Source organism: Erythranthe guttata, chromosome 3, assembly GCF_056151865.1.
Source record: "Erythranthe guttata isolate IM_541 chromosome 3, IM_541, whole genome shotgun sequence".
Taxonomy (NCBI): Eukaryota; Viridiplantae; Streptophyta; class Magnoliopsida; order Lamiales; family Phrymaceae; genus Erythranthe; species Erythranthe guttata.
The window spans coordinates 6218275-6236628 of record NC_142535.1 but is presented as its reverse complement, the minus strand read 5'-3'; the positions used below and the strand labels follow the sequence as shown (position 1 = coordinate 6236628).

At 36.1% G+C, this 18354-nt stretch overlaps 2 protein-coding genes and 1 long non-coding RNA gene across 3 annotated transcripts; 2 read left to right on the top strand and 1 right to left on the bottom strand.

Moving 5' to 3' along the window:
* The first annotated feature begins 853 nt into the window (after positions 1 to 853).
* Positions 854 to 1974, top strand: EXO (Phosphate-responsive 1 family protein). Its single transcript, XM_012991452.2, is given in 2 exon segments — positions 854 to 1558; positions 1561 to 1974. Coding segments are annotated over 2 exon segments (966 nt in total). The 5' UTR covers positions 854 to 906; the 3' UTR covers positions 1875 to 1974.
* An 11119-nt stretch (positions 1975 to 13093) lies between these two features.
* Positions 13094 to 15199, bottom strand: LOC148771637 (transcription factor ORG2-like). The gene is made up of 3 exons (XM_088816035.1): positions 14856 to 15199; positions 14048 to 14425; positions 13094 to 13234 (listed from the first exon to the last, which is right to left on the bottom strand). Exons 1-3 carry the CDS (start codon positions 15162 to 15164, stop codon positions 13172 to 13174), a joined length of 750 nt encoding a protein of 249 aa, XP_088672161.1. The 5' UTR covers positions 15165 to 15199; the 3' UTR covers positions 13094 to 13171.
* A 1232-nt stretch (positions 15200 to 16431) lies between these two features.
* On the top strand, positions 16432 to 18146 carry LOC148771636 (uncharacterized). Its single transcript, XR_016030490.1, has 2 exons — positions 16432 to 17236; positions 17579 to 18146. It is a non-coding gene; the product is annotated as an uncharacterized LOC148771636 (long non-coding RNA).
* Positions 18147 to 18354: the final 208 nt, after the last annotated feature.

The following is an 18354-nucleotide window of genomic DNA, read 5'->3' as shown; positions in this document are numbered from 1 at the left end:
ACACTATTCAGATTACTAAAGATAGCCAATATTAAGGGTGATATAATACAGTTAGGCTGCATTTGGATGGATGGATTTGGAGGAGGGATTTCAAATCCATAATAATAAATAGATTGAAGTTGTTTGGATTAAGTGACTTGACAAAAAATTTCAAATCCATAGCTCTCACTTTTAGTTGTTTTTTAGCAATTGTGGAGGATTTTAAATCCCTTCCCACTTGAAGTCATTTCAAATCTATTCATTTAAAATACCTCAATCCAAACACAACCTTAAATAAAGACAATATAATTTTCTAACATTAAACTAGATAAAATATTAATGAAAGATAAACTAGTAGTGGTTAAAAAAAGTATTAGTTTGTGATTGATCAAGCTTTGTCTTGCATAAGATCTGCAAATCTTAGTTGAAGTGGAAAAATTTAAGAAGTATAAGCATAATGTTATTTTATAATCTAATAGAAGTAGTAGTTTGACTTACAAATTATATTCTCAGAATTAAATTATAAAAAATTCCATGAACATGTAATTAAAATAAAGAAACACAAGGGCATTTTAGAAATTACAGTTAGTAGAAATACGAGGCTTTATGGGACCAAAGCATCGAGATGCGTTGAGCAAGCTGTAGTTATGGGATGGATAATAGCTGTCTGTATTGCTTTTTGTTCTTTTCTGTACACTCACCATAACACATAAAGCAACGTTCAGTTTAACACTCCCTTCAATTTAAACCGCATTTTACAATTTTGTATAAATACCTCCTCATCTTCCTCCTCCATATATCCCTCAGTCACATTCATCCACAACTACTTTATCTCCCTACACTTTCTCTCTCTATAGCTACACTACTTTCTCTCTCTAGAAATCTATTTTCTCTCTCTAGATATCTAAACACACACAGAAATTAGAAATGGCTTCTTCTTTTTTGATTGTTAAACTAATTCTTCTTACTTCCCTCTTCAATGTGTGTTTTGCTGCTCTGGTAGCAGAAGAACCACAAACCCAGCTGCTCAAATACCACAAAGGATCACTCCTCCATGGCAAAATCTCCGTCAACCTCATTTGGTACGGCAAATTCAAACCCTCACAGAGAGCAATCGTCTCCGATTTCATCTCCTCTCTCTCGTCATCATCATCATCTAATTCCGCCGCCGCCGCTCAAATCGAGCCATCCGTCGCCACGTGGTGGAGGACCACCGAGAAGTACTACAATCTCGCCGGCGGCGCAAAGAAGGCGTCTTCTCTCTCACTCTCCCTGGGCAAACAGGTCCTCGACGAGGGCTACTCTCTCGGAAAATCTCTCTCCCAGAAACAGATCGTTCAGTTGGCATCCAAGGGCGAGAAATCCAACGCCGTTAACGTCGTGCTGACGGCGTCAGATGTCAACGTCGACGGTTTCTGCGTCAACAGGTGCGGGTCGCACGGATCCTCCTCCAACAGCAAATTCGCGAGGGGGCCGGGGAATAAGAATTACAAGTTCGCATACATCTGGGTCGGCAACTCGGAGACTCAGTGCCCCGGGTTCTGCGCGTGGCCGTTCCACCAGCCAATCTACGGGCCGCAGAGCCGCCGCTGGTTGCCCCGAACAACGATGTGGGCCTGGACGGAATGGTGATCAATTTGTCGGGTCTGTTGGCGGGAACGGCGACCAACCCGTTCGGAAATGGGTTCTATCAGGGAGCGGCGGGTGCGCCGTTGGAGGCGGCGTCGGCTTGCCCGGGGGTTTACGCTAAAGGGGCTTACCCCGGTTACGCCGGAGACTTGCTGGTTGACTCGACGACTGGTGCTAGCTATAATGCGCACGGCGCTAATGGCCGGAAGTACTTGCTTCCGGCGATTTACGATCCTTCTACTTCCAGATGTTCCACTCTAGTTTAGATTTTATTTATTTATTTTCTCTTTATATATATAAATAATTATTTTGTAAGAGTAGTGTAATAGTGGATTCATTCATTCATTTATTTATTTTTGGGGGAAATATCTCTTTTCTTTTATATTTTATTTTATTTTGAAGAACAAAACATAGCTAATTTCCTAATTCAGGAGGATCCTTAGTCCAGGGTGTTCAAAATTCAATATAGTAAAATATTGGAGTAATTGATATAGAGAAAACAAAACTAAAGTACACAACTTTTGTTATACATTTTCCATATAAACCATTTTTTTTTAATAAATATTTTTGTGAAATATTTATTTCATTTTTTCTCCTTTTCTATAGCACATCCAAAATTATTTGTTTTTTCTTCTTTTTTAATAAAACACGTTTTGGATTTTTTTTAAGGACACGTTTTTTTAACTATTTTGTTTTTTTTTTTCCTTATTTTTTTCCCTTCCCCACCAAATATGATCAACTTTGAATATTTTTTTTTAAGTTTGTTTTTTTTTCTGAATATCTCCTTTTTTTTTACGTATGTGTATTAAATTTTATTGTTAAAATAGATATAAATATTATGAATGCAATTAGTGGAATTTTTACATTTTCGGTGTTCCGTTCTTTTGCTATTGTACATGTCATATATGTTTACTAATTTCTAATTATGCTTATCTTATATTTTTTTCCAAATATCCACCCGTGCAACGTACGAGGCAAAATACTAGTATTGTGTAATATATATTTATCGCAAATTGACCCTATCTTTAAACATTTGAAATTTGAGAAAGTTGATTTACTTCTATAATCCATATAAAATAAAAATAATTGTGATAATAATTTTAATACATGTATTTAAAATTCTACAATCACAAAAAAATAATAATAAAAAAAAAAAATTGGATTAAAAGGAGGGGTTATTGCACAAATGGTGTGACAGTGGGAATTTGTTATACAAATAGTGTGTTTTTTCTTTTTCTTTCTCAATTTATTGAAATGGTGTAAATTGCGAGTAGCAATTTTTGCCTGATTTTGAGGCTTGAAATCACCTCTGAAAGTTCTGATTTCACTTGAAGTAAAAAATCGATCAAATATTTTTAACTGAAATTGCCTTTGGAAGTGATGATTTCATTCTTTTTTCATTTTTTAAATCCGGTATTTTAGAATTACTTTTAACTTCTTTTGACATTTTTATTTTTTTTCAGAGTAAATTACGGGCATCCTCTAAAGTATGAATAAATAACTTACACACTTATGTGGTATTAATAATTACATATACCACCCTCAAACTAACATTCCATCAAAAGCTTAACAAAATGTAGAAATTGTCCAAACTACCATTTAATTAAAAAAAAATTAAAAAATTAAAAAATTAAAAATATTAAAGTGTAAATGTCCACTTTACCCTAATTACATACACCTCCTCCATAACACCCTTCTCCACCATCATCACCACCTGCCGCCGCCTCCCGCTGTCGGAATCCACAACCCAATAATGTAAACATCCCCCACCCGACTGTACATTACACCTTTGCAAACATAATTTCTCATCTTCATTCACAACATGAAGGCTCAGAGACCCAATTGTAGAAAAAATAAAACCTTCATTGTAGAAATCCATGCGCAAGATAGTTGTAGGAAAATAAAAAGAACCACCATTTTCACAAGCAAAGATAAACCCAAACATTTGGAGCAAAGTATCCAATGGCCTTTGTCATGACCCAAGACGTTAGCGGCGACGACGGAGGTCAACGTGTCGGTGGCGATGACGGCAACGGCGACTGTGGCAGTTGATTGAAGAAGACAAAGGTTGTGTTTGATAGAATTAAACACTGAACGATAAATGATGATTACATATCTGAACGATTAAGAAGAGCGTTTATGTCCTGAATACTGAACTATTAAGTTTATTTGATAACGAAATATGTATTACATCTGGATGATGTATGTTTAACATATTAGCCATTCGGCTAATTAACTAACTAGTGAAATCATCATTAATATTTAAATAATAAAAAATAGATAATTATAAATAAAATTATGAAATAAAAGACTAAAAGGACAAATCTAAAGGATTCACGTTGCCTTGGGTTTGTCATTTATTTGTATTAAAGAGAAATCACGTTATTTTGAAAATCCCATGGAATGATTGAAAAAAAATGTAAGAAAAAATTATCATATTTTTTTTTTTTTTTTAATTTCACACCCAATTGATTTGTATATTTATGGTGTATTCCTTTGTGAAAGAAAATTAAGAAAATAGGTTAATGGGTTACTTAATTTTGTCACTTTGCAAATAAATAGAATAATCAATTCGTATGAAGTTATATGTTTCTAAACTCCATTCTTTTCACCTTCTGAATGAATAAACAATGACTTTTGGACTGAACGACTAAGTGTTGATCAATTACAGTAAGAAGTACACACCAAACAGACTGAATAATATAAGGTGTCCTTACTGATTAAGAGATAAGTGTCCATTAAGAGGCTCATTAAGTGGTAACAAATACGGCCAAAGAAAGGCTTTAGATTTTGCAACATTGAGTCTTTCTTTGGCTGGAAATGATTTTGGAGATTACCCTTTTTTATATTTTCAACTTAAAATTGTGTACTTTCACTTATCTAGTATAGTCATATTTATCAAATTATATATAAAAAAAAGACTATTATTTACGAAAAACATCCAATCAACATTCACAAAAAAAAAATTGATTCTTGTTATTACAAGTCAACTTGTATTCCACAATATATTTTCAAAAAACCACATGTGTAAATTCTTCAACACTGTACATTAAAGAAAACCTACAAATCTCGTATATATGACTATACATGACTATGTACATAGGACTACGTGTGGCTACAAATGACTACAAAGCCGATTCCATCAATTGGCTTGTTGTTTGTCCATATTCTTCAACATCATCGACTTGAGAGAGAGAAAAATTGCATGTCTTCACATATGGGAGAAAAAAAACAGAGAAATCAAATTAGAGATTGATACACCTAAATGGCCCACATTGGGCCATTTAGATTATAGACCATGTGGGCCGAAATACTAGGGCCCAAGTCCCGCCAGATAAAGAAACCAAGCCCACTCTCCTATTTGGGCCCCAATAAGCCCACTACTTATGCTCGTATTAATAAAAAACCAAATTAGAGTTCTAATCAAAGAGAAACTAGATTACTGCTCTAATTAGGAGTCTTCTATTAATTAAGTATAAATAACACCTCAACTTGAGGAGAAAGGCACATTCTGAAGAAATCCCTCAAGTACTATAGATCTCGTGCTCCCTACTATATTTCTTGTGCTAGTATCTTACTTGACGGTCGGAGGGGTTTCCGCCGGATCAACTCCCGGCTTAGTTCACGTGCTTTGGTTTTGTAGATTGGGCGGTCAAGCTCTCTCTTTACGTGGTTGCATCATCTACTCGCGTGCAAGAAGCCTACCCCGTGTCCCCAATTAATTAAACGAGGTGATCTATACATCATCATTTTGGCGCCGTATGTGGGAATGCCAACTAGGTCATCGCGACGTAGACAAGGTGATCTGGATACTCACGCAACACGCTACATCTGCCGCATCATCGATGAGGAATGCCCCACCACCTTTGGATAACACCGGTGCACTCCTCCACGAGAGAACACCGGTGCCCTCCCTCTCCGAGAGAACACCGGTGCCCTCCCTCCACGGGATAACACCGGCGCACTCCCTCCGCGAGAGAATACCGGTGCCCTCTCTCCACGGGATAACACCGGTGCACCCCCTCCGCCACGAGAGAATCCCGGTGCCCTACCTCCATGAGATAACACCGGTGCACCCCCTCCACCACGGAAGTGGGGGTAGACACCATGGACATGACGATCGAGCCGCACTACCTCACCTGGCAGGGGTGGTCTTAGCCCAATAAAATCAGATTCTCATTAAACACATCAAGGCAAATCCAGCACAACAAGTCCAAGCAGTGGATTCTCCATACTGCGGAATTTGCAGCGACAATCACTACTCACTCCAATGCCAGCAAGAGATGAATCGCTCAACTACGTCAACAATGCACCTAGCCAATTCAAAAATCAATGGTGGAGACCACAAGGCAAATATGGAGGCAATCAACAAGGCCAATGGTACTAAAGACCTCAAGGTCAATTCCAAAATCAAGCCCCTACACAACAAAGTTATCAAGGGAAAAATCCAACGGCACAAAATTCAAGCTAAAATACTGAGGAGGTGTTAGCCCAATTCATGATAACCCCTCAAGCCTCCCTACGAAACTTGGAAAATAAAATGGCACAAATGGAATTAGAACGAGGCAACCGTCTGGAGGGAACCTTACCATATAACATGGAGGAGCCAAGAAAGAGGGAAAACGAGGAAGTTCGAGCCATTAGCCTATGGTCCAGTAGGCAATCAAAGGAGAATGAAGCCAATCTAGGAAAGACCTCATCCAATGTGGTTGTACGGGTACCACCTATTTCGTACCCTCAAATATTTCAAAAGACGAGGCCTAATGAAGAATAATGAAGAAACTTACCAATCTGTTAGTCTGAGGTACGGAAGGCAATGGAGGAGGTCCCGAGAAAAGAAAAGGCTATAAAAGAAATCGATGGGACCAAGACGGTAGAAGAGGCAAAGGACGATCAAGGAGAATCTTCGAAAATCAAAGTGACACCGGCTCCACCTATCTATATCCGATGCAAAGGTTCAAAAAGAAGAAGCAAGATGCCGAATATAGTTGGTAGAATCTAGCGCTTATGATTAGACAATTTGATATTCTCCGTGGGATCGATACTTGGACTTATAATTTATTATATTACTTGTTCGATACGTGTACTTGCATGTAGGTAAAATAACCGACAATATACTGCGCATAAAATCCATATTAAAAATGGCCTTTCGAATCACTAAGAAGTAAGAACACATCCTCCCCAGTTGCGAGCATATCTTTTTTAGTACCATCAACATTCAATTTCAGATCAAGACCGTTAGGTTTAATCAATCTTAACCGAATTCCTCTCTTCCTATAAGCATCATTCTTCTTACCTTGGAGGGTTTCCAGAATAATCGTTTCCCAAAAGGAATCAAATCTTTTGGGAACGTTATTCAAACTCAATTTCTGAACATCATTATGAATCACAATATTAATAAATGAGACTCCATTCATTTGCATGTCTTCAACAATATCTTTGCAACGACTTTTCCATAATTCTCAAATAGAAAAGAATATAATGTCTACCATACAAACACCTATTTGAGATCCCAGACTCATACCATGTATATATATTCATATATTGCCTTTATTGAAGGAAGTACATTTTCTTTATTGTGTCGATCACTTTTGCGGAATGTTGTATGACTTATTAAATTATTCGAACGTATAAAGGCGTATGTTGATCAACATGTATACATTTACTTTATTTTGTTGTACTTCTGAGCCCTTTTAAATAAGAAGTTGAAGTGTTGATGCTATGCGTTGTTTGCAGTAGGATGGACCAAGGTTTTCTATATAGAGGTAATTGCACGGAACCCCTTTGTAGTCTCGAATAGCTAAAAAGGTCCTTATGTTAAAAAAATTAGCATAAACCCTCCCCTATGTTTTGTTTGAGTATCTTCTTATAATTTCAAAATGGACTGTTGACTCAAGTGAAATGACTAACCTACCCATAATTAGAAGGGTCCATTAGATATAACCCCCTTAGTCTTACAAATAATAGGGGTAGGTCCAAACTCAAATTTGTCATTTAGATAAAAACCCATTTTTTTTCTAAATTCCATCAGTACCCTCAATCAAAATCCCACAAATCCTGTTACTTTACCTTTTGAAATGATATCAAATCCCTCCCTATTTTCCCGTTAAAACAACTATCCCCACTAAACCCACTACCACATTCTGCAAAAATCCAAAAACCAGAAGAAAATATACGTTTCACTGCAAAAATCACCAAAGCGAAGAGAGCATGCTATACGGGGGATCGACGTCTTTCTGCACTTCGAACACTCTGCCATTGGTACGTCTTCGTCGCTTGTTGAAATGCCATCACCTATCGATGTGTTGATGTGTTCCCGTAGTCTCTCGATTGCGACTGCGGGGATGACGGCGTGAGGGTTTGTGTCGATTGCGGCGGCGGGGATGACGGCGTAGGGGTTTGTGCCGAGCGCCTGGTATGAATTGAAACCCTTACCGGAGTCGGCGCAACTCCTGTACGATTTGGGCACGGGCGGCAGCGGGGACGGCGTAGTAGGGACGCATTCTTGAAATATCTTGAAGTCGAGTGAAGCGGCGGCGGAGATGGTGGTTTCGGAAACGGCAGGCTATACGGGGAAGCACGCTATACGTGCAAAGCAAAGAGAGCACGCTATACCGGGGATCGACGATACACATTAGTATACATAAAAAAATCATATAACAGACAACTGTATTTTTCAACCACATAGTATATTAATGATTTCAATATAGTACATTAATCTGCTATGATAGTATATTACGGTTATAGTAGTAGTATGAAATTGTGTTACAAACAATATACCACTAAAATGACAAGAACATTGAGAACAAAACCAACGTAAAGTAATTCCAACATAACCAATAGAATATTTAAAACATACCATAACACAATCAAACCAATATGTCGAGTTAAAAAACTCTAGTACATTAATAATCTCATAATAGTATAATAAAATGATAATGGTAGTATCATACGTTATTCATAATAGTATACTAATGTATTACAACGGTTTAACACTTAACTGAAGTTACAATGCCATTACATCGTAAACACGACATTAATTAAACATATCAAATCTTAGGGGGGTTTGGAAAATAACAACCATCAGAATCAATTGAATTCATTGGGTTTATGTCCTCGTCGCTATCATTAGGAATGCAATCGACTTCTTCGTCGGACAACTGCACAACGCCTGCAATCAATGTCTCGCTTTTAGTGGCATCAACAGCTCCAACTAGTTCACCCCCACCCCCTGTTCCAGCATCATCAGAAACAACAACAACAACATCATCAGAAACAACAACTTAAATAGACTACCAAATACATTTCAATGTACTACCGAATACATTAAAATCGACTGCTGTAAACAAACAAAACAACTATCAATCAGTTTCAACTTCATCAACTCGACCACACCAAATATTTATTTCGATTACTGCGTAAAACAACTACGACACTCATATAAAACAACTCTGGTCAAACTATGTGAACCCTCCTCTTGCGACTACGTGAATCCTCCTCCAAGACAAACATCATCAGTCAATAACAATGTATATATCACGACGTAATTTTTTTTTAAAAACGATCTACATTAATACCAATTGAATCAACACACCAAGACAAAACTTATAATGGCTAACCACCATAACACAACAACACTTACACATGCCAGACAAAAAATAAACGAAAAAAAACTGTACATACTAACCAGATAAAACGCTCCGATTCGAGAATACTACCACGGCGGTGAACAATTCTTCCTATCCCGATTGTATACGCTTTAATAATGATGAAAACGATAAAACCATCAATATACTCACGTAAGTTTAATCCGTGATTATAGGCAACGTATCAGTAATCCCATATCACGTCGATAAGGAAAAAACCGATGTCCAAAAATAAAATAGGGGTATTATAGGAAAATTAACTAATATATTGTGTCAAGTTGGCATAATTGGGTGTATCTCAAAAAGGGAAAAATCAAATGGATCTACCTCATCATTACAAAATCTCAACAGAGGGTTAGCCCTAATAAATCCTAATTAGAAATGGAGCAAATACCGCAACCCAATATAATAACATATTAATAAAATAGAAAAAAATGAAAATAGAACCCCACCAAAACAATACCCCATCGTCCTTCCCTCTCTCTCTCCATGTAGAATTCGCTCCAGCCACGAAGCATCCCAACAAAAAATAGTGATATGGTTTGCATTGATTTGGAGAGAGAGCTTTTTTTTAAGATCTATTGAGATTGGATTGAAAATTCTAAAAACTTCAATTTGGGCTTATAAAAATCCGGGAATGAATCTCTAATTTTCAAAAAACTTGATTGAAGGGTATTTGCATCTTTCCATGTCGAAAAGAGACGCCCAATCGCACAAACCGCGAGTGTATTGCACATGGAGCTCGTAAGTTCCGTTTTGCGTTTGAGTAGTTTTCATAGGTGGTTCTATGCTACGTTTTTAATGTAGGAGTGTTTTTAGCTATTCGAGATTACACATATCTTGTTTTTGCAAAAGGGATAATTAGCAAGACCCCCCTCGTCTTGGTAAATGAGTTAAGAAAACCCCCCCTCCCAAAAATAATTAGAGAAAACCCCCTTAGTTAGTATTCCACCAAATATTATTTTTATAATTCCAAATCTACCCTTATTTGTCAATGTATTATTTTTAAACCCTAATTTCTCTCATATTTTTTTTCAGCATCTCTGCCCCTTACCACCACCATTATCTCTCCCCGCCGTCCACCATCTATGCACATCACCACCACCACTACCTCTCCCGGAAGCTGCGATAGTGACGCCGGGATGGCACCGGCGAAATCGTTGTTCGACAAGTCGAGCGATGTTAGGGTTTGGAGGCGGCTGAGGAACGAAGGGATGTTGCCGGAGAGATGATTGAATCTCAGGTCGAGATATTTGAGATGACAGAGTTTGGTGATCTCTTTCGGGATTTCTCCGGTGAGATTCGTCGAGTGGAGGTACAGTTCTTCGAGGTATTTGAGGTCGGAAACGGTGGCCCGGATCGGAAGGTGGTTGAGATCGGCGAGTATTAGGTTAAAGAGGATGATACGATTGGCGGCGCCGCCGCATCGGACGATGTTGTCCCAGTCGCAGCAGTCGACGAGTGGGTCCCAGTCCCATGATGAGATGAGGTTGCTGTTGGGAGGAGTGTTGAGGTCTTTCTTGATTTGTAGGAGGGTTTTTTTGTCATTTGGGTGGCACCTCTCTGAAAATGCAGTGTTGGAGAGAAAAAAGAGGATGAATATGAAACAATGGAAGGCCATGGCTAAATAATTTGGATTTTTTTTTTCTTTTTTTTGTGTAAAATGGAAATTGAGATGGAATACTGTTCGGACAAGAAGAGAGGAAGAAAGTCGGCAGGACCTTGGGGCCCGGACGCGCCGCCGACGATGAACCATGTGAAGGCGGAGAGGCAGAGGAGGGAGAAGCTGAACCACCGGTTCTACGCACTCAGATCTGTGGTACCCAACGTTTCTCGGATGGACAAGGCTTCACTTCTATCTTGCGTCAACAATATAATGATTCAGGATGTTGTCGTTACTCAAGACTGATGTTGCTTCATTGGTGGAGTTGAACATGCTCAAAACTTGACGGGTCCGGCCATGACAGGAGCTCTGGTTGGTGTGGTGACGATGGGGAGGCTGTTTTTGGGTTTTTTTGTGGATAGGACGGAGGACGGCGCGTGTAGAGAATTTCGCGCAGGCTGTTACCTTAATCGACTATGTACATGTTCATAGTCGATTACGCTAATCGACTATGCTCTGGTAGTCGATTAAGGTTCACCGACTCCATTTTTTTTTTTTATTTTTTTTGGATTTTTTGTTTATTGCTTTCAATTGTATAAATCATTTATAATTTTTGTATATTTTTTTGTTTTTGTTATATATAGTTGATTTTGTATTTTTTTCGCAGTTGTGATTTGTTATTTTAGTAGTAGATTCTTAATCGACTATGCTTCACATCATAGTCGATTACTATAACTGATATAAAACAAAAATTAAAAACAAAAAAAAAATTAAATAATTAAATAATTTCCTTAATCGACTATGAAGCATAGTCGATTAAGGCTTAATCGACTATGCTTCATAGTCGATTAAGAAAAAAAACGGAAAAAAAAAAAAATTGATGAGCGTGACCCAGTGATGATGTGGCGGGTGGGGGCAAAGCTGGAAAGCATAATGGCTGAAAATGGGTGTGGACTTTTCTCAAATGGACTAAAATATTTTGGACCTCCCTCAATTAAAAAAAATAATGAGGGGGTTTTCTCAAAGAGCCCCTTTGCAAAAAGCCCTTTGTTGTATAGATCCATGTTAAGTGTATATTTTTACACTTAATCGTACCTTTTAATTGGAGCTTTTGGTGTGTTTTAACGATAATTGGTGCTTAAAAAGTTAATTTATTGTATTTTAGGTACAAATTGAAGAATTGGAAAAGTATGGGGTAAAAAATGCAATTTTGGAGAAAATATGGGTCAAAAGTGAAAAGTCAAAATCTGAAGATTTAAAGCCCAGACGGCCGTCCGAGTTTTCGTTCAAAATTTGGGATGGCCGTCCGATATCACGAAGATGCGCTGTAAAGGGATTTTAATTGCACAAGGAAATTGCCTTCTTCTCCAAGTTTTCCACCCTATATAAGACCAAGCCAAACACACAATTGTGGATCCATCTTTTACGCAGTTTCAAGAGCAACAAAGCAATAACGAAGACGAAAAATTCGAAGACTCCAAGCATATACTTATCGTTTATGATTAATTTTATTTGCGTTTTTATTTTAATCATGAGTAGCTAATTTTCTTAATTCTAGAATTTTATTTGGAACCCTATGTGGGATTTATGAACTCTTTTCTATGATTTTATGCAAGTTTTAATTCCGAATTATTTCTTCTACTTGTTTTATTAAGTGCATGAATTTGATCACCTTATGTGCTTTTATGTTATTGTTAATCGCATGAATCGGAAGATCGGGTTAATAATTAGAACTGTGGTAGTAGAACATTTGTGGTATTAACATAGGAATATAGTTAATTAATCTCTTAGGTAACCATTATTGAGATTTGTGCTTAATGTTGTGTTCTAGAATTAATTGCGTAGGAATACATTAATTGAATCTAGAGTATTAGAATCGCAATACACGCGGAAACGCGTTATGATTAATTTAGCATCTCAAGTTAATAATCCGGGTTAATTACTAGCATAATTGAAGGAATTGGGGGAGTAATAATCACATAGGGGGAATAATAAAATCCTAGACTTGCTTACTTTGATTAAATCTTCGTTTTAAATTGCTTTCTTGTTTTTGCTTGCTTTTTAATTTAATTTAATTTAGATAATTCTCTTCAAATTCGACTGTGTTGGGTGAGCTTGATAAAAATTGCTATGATTTAGCGTCTAGTGTAGGTATTCCAAGCAACAATCCACAAGATGAATCTTTAAATATATAACTTCAAAACATTAGATTTAATATATTAAGACAAGTTGTTCGAACTTTTTTACATATAGAGAGAATTAATCTCCTTCTAAGTATTTAATAGTTAATATTAATTAGTGTAATTTTCTTTCCTCAAAATGGCCACAATTTCTCCTTCAATAATTCAACATTCATTACTTGATGACATCCTTGTGCCTGTTCAACAAAAAGTATAATAGAATTAGAATAAATTTTATACTCCCTCCGTATTTAAATAGTTGTCCTTTTTCACCATTATACAAATCTTAAGAAATTTAATAAATATGTTTTGATTTTAGAAAAATAAATATAGTTATATCAAAATATCTTTGTTTACTAATTAATGCGAAGAGATTGTTGGATAGTTAACAAGAACATAATTGAAAAATATATAATTAATGCAGCATTTGAATTCTAAAGTGATATTTAATATGAAACAAAAAAAAAATTCTCAAAAGTGACAGATATTGTGGAACAAGAGGGAGTAGAATCTTGATGTAAGTATCAAGTTTCAAAATTATTTATAAAAAAAAAAAGCAAATATAATAATAAGCAGTTTTTAAAGGGAAATTAATTTTATTTTTTTCAAAGTGCAAAAACTAATTCCAACTACTCGATTCCAAAAAAAAATGGAAATTCGAAGTGTTTTTTTTTTTTTTTTTTTCTCTCTCTTTACACCTGTAATATAAAACAATACATGATATATTGATAAAAGAAAATATATTTTTTGACAAAAGATGGAATTACTTTTGAAATTAAAATCCGATTTTTGCAAAATTATTTCTGAAAAATAAAGTCAGAATATCATGTATATAAGACCAATATTTTTCCAAAACAATTCAAAATAATAACTAGATATAGAAATCTCAAGTATCGTAACGAAGATATATTCGAAGGAATTTATGAAACATAAAACAAATAATATTCACAAAATGAATTTCAAAGGTCACATAAATTAAACTTCATTAATAATATATATATATAATATACCTGAATATGCAAAGTATAGAAAATTCTGGCATCAAATGATTCAAAAGAAGTGGCATTTGTAACAAGAAACCCTTCTTCCTCCAAACTCATTACAGCTTCAGAAATTAATAAAACACGCTTTTGATAGTCGGCTTTTGTACTCATCTGAATCACGATTTCTCTCTCCCCTATCGGTGTCGTTGTTACAGCTGAATTAGTATTACTTCGATTTTGTTTTATTTGGTTTTCTTTCAGACCAAACGACGACGATGATGAAGATGATGATGTCATCTTTGTCGTCAGCATTTCTTTCTTGTGAATTAGTTTTTCAACTTCTTTTTGTATTTCTGGAATGTATTTCACCACCCTTGAAACTGTGGCTGGTATGCTCAGTTTTCTCTGTCATCAAATTATTAATTAATATCATATAATAACTTATTTATTATAATGTATACAAATAATTTTTTAAAAATATTTAAAAGAAATATATTAGGCGAAAAAAAAAATTTAAAAATTATTTTAATTATAGATTTTTATTAGGATTTTAAATATCTATCAAACTATATATAGTTCAAATTGAGAGAGAGAGAGAGAGAGAGAGAGAGAGAGAGAGAGAGAGAGAGAGAGAGAGAGAGAGAGAGAGAGAGAGAGAGAGAGAGAGAGAGAGAGAGAGAGCTGAGTATTTTTAATTCATCCAAACAAGCTCAATTATTTTTACTAGTTATTATGAATTTTGAAATATTTAGTCGTTTCAAATGGTTCTTCAAGAAATGCAACTAAACGAAAAAAAAAAACGAGAAAAAAAGAAAAAAAAATAAAAATAACTTACAGATTGATCTTCATTTGGAAGAAGTGACCTAAGAGAAGAATACAGATTATTGATTTTTTTGCGACGATCACGTTCGCTCGCGTTGTGGTTGAGCTTCTTGACCGTCTTATTTTCATCACCACCACCGTCGTTGATTTTAGGGTTTGTTCTTGATGACGAGTTCGGAGAATGAAGATCGATGGAATATTCCGAAGTATCTTGTCTTTCTGTAGACAAATAGTTGATCATATTTTGTTGTTGATGATCATGGCTTATGGATTCATCCAAAAGCCATCCTACAGAGCAAAATTGAGGAGATAATGCCAGCATATTTTTAATTTTTTATTTTATTTTTGGAATTCTGGTTGATTAAGAAATTATGTTTAGTATAGTTGGTAATAGAGTCTATTTATATACTTTGGAGACAAGTGTTGCTGTCATGGGAACTATCCTACATCAGCATCGATTCCTAAATTATTGTAATAAAATAAATATGGTGTTGTTTATATTGGTAATAAAAGAAGAAAAAATAATGGGATAGAAGTAATCAAAGTAAACCAAGAACCTAATATTGCTAATTTAAATCATTTATTAATAAGGAACTCTTTGATATAACCCCTCAAATATTCCATTTATAGAAAAATGTTCAAATTATAATTCACTCTTTAAGATAAACCCATTCTCCTCAAGGAGAGAGGAGTCAGAGGTCGAGGTGGGAGACAGATCGGAAACAGGTGGAGCCCATGAAGAGGTCGCGGAGGAGCAGGTGGCGCGCTCTAGGGCATACCATGCACTGGCTGCAGACGAGGGCGGCGGGGTTGCGACCGCGAACGTCGAGTACTGCGGCAATTATGTTTTTTCACGAAATTCAGATTAAACTGGACGCTTATCAACTATGTGGTTATTTGCATAATCGATTAATAAATCAACTACGTTTTTTTATAGTCGATTTATTATTTTTAGGTCTAATATACGCTTGAATATTTCCATCAACTATAGTTGATTAACAAATCGATTATGCAAACAACATAGTCGATTAGCTTCCAATTTAATCTAAATTTCGCGAGAAAACATAAGATGAATTAGAAAATCGCGAAAAAAAAAAATATAAGTAGGGAGTTTCCTCAAATTATTGTTTTGAGGGGTTTTCTACCTCGTATGATTTTTTTCAAATAAGGGATGTCTAAGCTAATTTTCCCTATTAACTTATCACAATAGTTTGGAGGGGATAATTACATTAATACTATTGTTTTTGCTAATAATGAGAATTTTATATAAAATCTTTTTATCAACACAAAAAAAATAAATTAAAAATTATAATAATATTTTAATTCAAGAGATTGGCTGACCATATGAATAATCTTTATGGGCCTATTAAATAGTACCAATATTTTTCTTACAATCGAAGAGCACACGCATGGCTTAAGGCTAACCATAGTTAGTTATACTAATCACGCGACTAATGCATGGCACACACGACACCTAGACCATTCTGCTTGCGTGATGCACGTGAAAACACACTCTTCGAATTTATTAGTATTTTTATCCTTTCAACGGTTAAGTAATCAGCTATGCATATACATATTCTATATGTATTACTGGATATTTTATTAATTCATTAAGGAATCTGTTGGCTTTTAGCCGTTGAATCAAGATGTGAATGTTCATTTATTATGTTAGTTACTGTTGGTTACTGGCCCCAAGTAACTTATACACTATATGAGATGGACCAACTAATTAATAAGTCTGGCAAATCCCAAAGTTCACCTAAAGCTAGGTCAAACTTGGAAGTGTCTAGATATTTTGATAATGGCTGTTGTTTTCCATCACTTGATCCGAGCCACTCATTTTAAGTATTTAACTTGAAAACTCCTCAGAACCCTATCTTTTCGGTTTTCGCCTCTCTCTCCCTAATACCAATCGTACTACTGCAATTAATGCCCCTTGGCATTTTCCGGCGATATAATCGTTTAACCGAACGATGGCAATTCCTTTCTTATTCTCTGCTTTAGAGAAAATCAGCTTTATGCATCTATGTATCAAACGTGCAAAGAGAGAGAGGGAAGTGTGAGAAAAACACTCGAGTTTGAATCTCTCTTTCTGGTTCTAATGTGAACACTTGTGATCTACTATAGGTGAGAGAAACAGGAGAGAGTTCAAACCTGTGAGTTGGGGTTTCTTGGGTGTGAGTTAGGTCCCAATCTGAGTGATTCCAGTAAAACTTAGGGTTTCCGGTGACTGGGTATTTGCTGGACTGTTTGTGCCACCGCCGGTGGATTCTGGACGAGAAAAATAGACAAGGAAACTGAGTCGTGACATAAAGCTCTCTATAGCTTCTATGTTCACTTCAGATCCCAGATCAATTTTTGATTTTTCTTTTACGTACCCATATTCTGTAACAGGTATGATGTTTATCTTATCGAGTTTAAGTTTGTTCAAACAGGTTCCCAACAGTGGTGGTATCCGAGTGTCTTTGTGGTGAAGGTGCCCATTTAGACAAATCAGAAGTACAAGATCTATCTAGATCTTGCACATGTATATCTCTTCCTCACCTCTTTATAATAATTGTAAAATACTAGAGATCTGTGTTAAGGCCTAAGGTCTATACTGCTCCTCTGCTGCAGAACTATCTAACACACAGTTCAAGCAAACTGTTTCTATATATTCCTTACATTTTTATATTTTTGGTAAAATACTAGAGATCTGTATTGAGGCCTAAGTTCTCCAATGTTACTATGCTGCAGAACTGTCTAACACACGCCGATTGGGGTGGATGCCCTGACACACGCGATCCACTTCGGGTTATTGTATCTTTCTAGGCAACAACCTTATCTGCTGATCCTCCACACGACAAGTGACTATATCCCGCTCAAGTGTGGAGGCTGAAACGAATGTTGTTGCTGAAACGACATGGGTGCGTAACCTCCTGACCGAACTACTATGTCCGTCGACAAAAGCAACCATTGTTTATTGCGCGCACCAAACACATGGAACTTGACATACACTTTGTCAGGGACAACGTCACCTTGGGACACGTTTGTGTTCTCCATGTCCCGTCCACAGATCAGTTCGCTGACGTCTTCACCAAAGGGCTTCCAGCCCCTCTCTTTTGAGAATTTGTCTCCAGTCTGCACGTTCGCCCCTCTCCGCAGGGGTATATTAGCCGATATATTTACTAACATATATTATAGATAAATATTGTAATATTGTATATCTTCTAGTTCCCTTGTGTAAATGGTTGGGGTTTTCACACATGTAATATATATATATTACAATAAACGTGAGAGATAATTAATTCTCTCTTTCTCCAAATATTAATCTTCTATCAATAACCATACCATATCGCGAGATTAACTACTATGAACTGAAAAACTTGGAGGAAGTTCAGGACCTTCCATACGAGCACTCTTAATTTATTGGGTTGAAAGCAATTTACATTCCTAAAGTATACCATTTGTAACACTTACCCCCTTAAAGTATCATTTGTAACACTTACCCTCCTCAAGCAGAATTTAATTTG

Excerpts from the sequence above, each read along its gene's own strand:
- LOC148771637 (XM_088816035.1), bottom strand. The coding sequence starts at position 15,164 with ATGCTGGCATTATCTCCTCAATTTTGCTCTGTAGGATGGCTTTTGGAT. Across the intron at positions 14,426-14,855 it reads TTCCAAATGAAGATCAATCT|AGAAAACTGAGCATACCAGC; the intron begins GTAAGTTATTTT and ends ATTTGATGACAG. Across the intron at positions 13,235-14,047 it reads TCTATACTTTGCATATTCAG|GCACAAGGATGTCATCAAGT; the intron begins GTATATTATATA and ends TTTGTTGAACAG.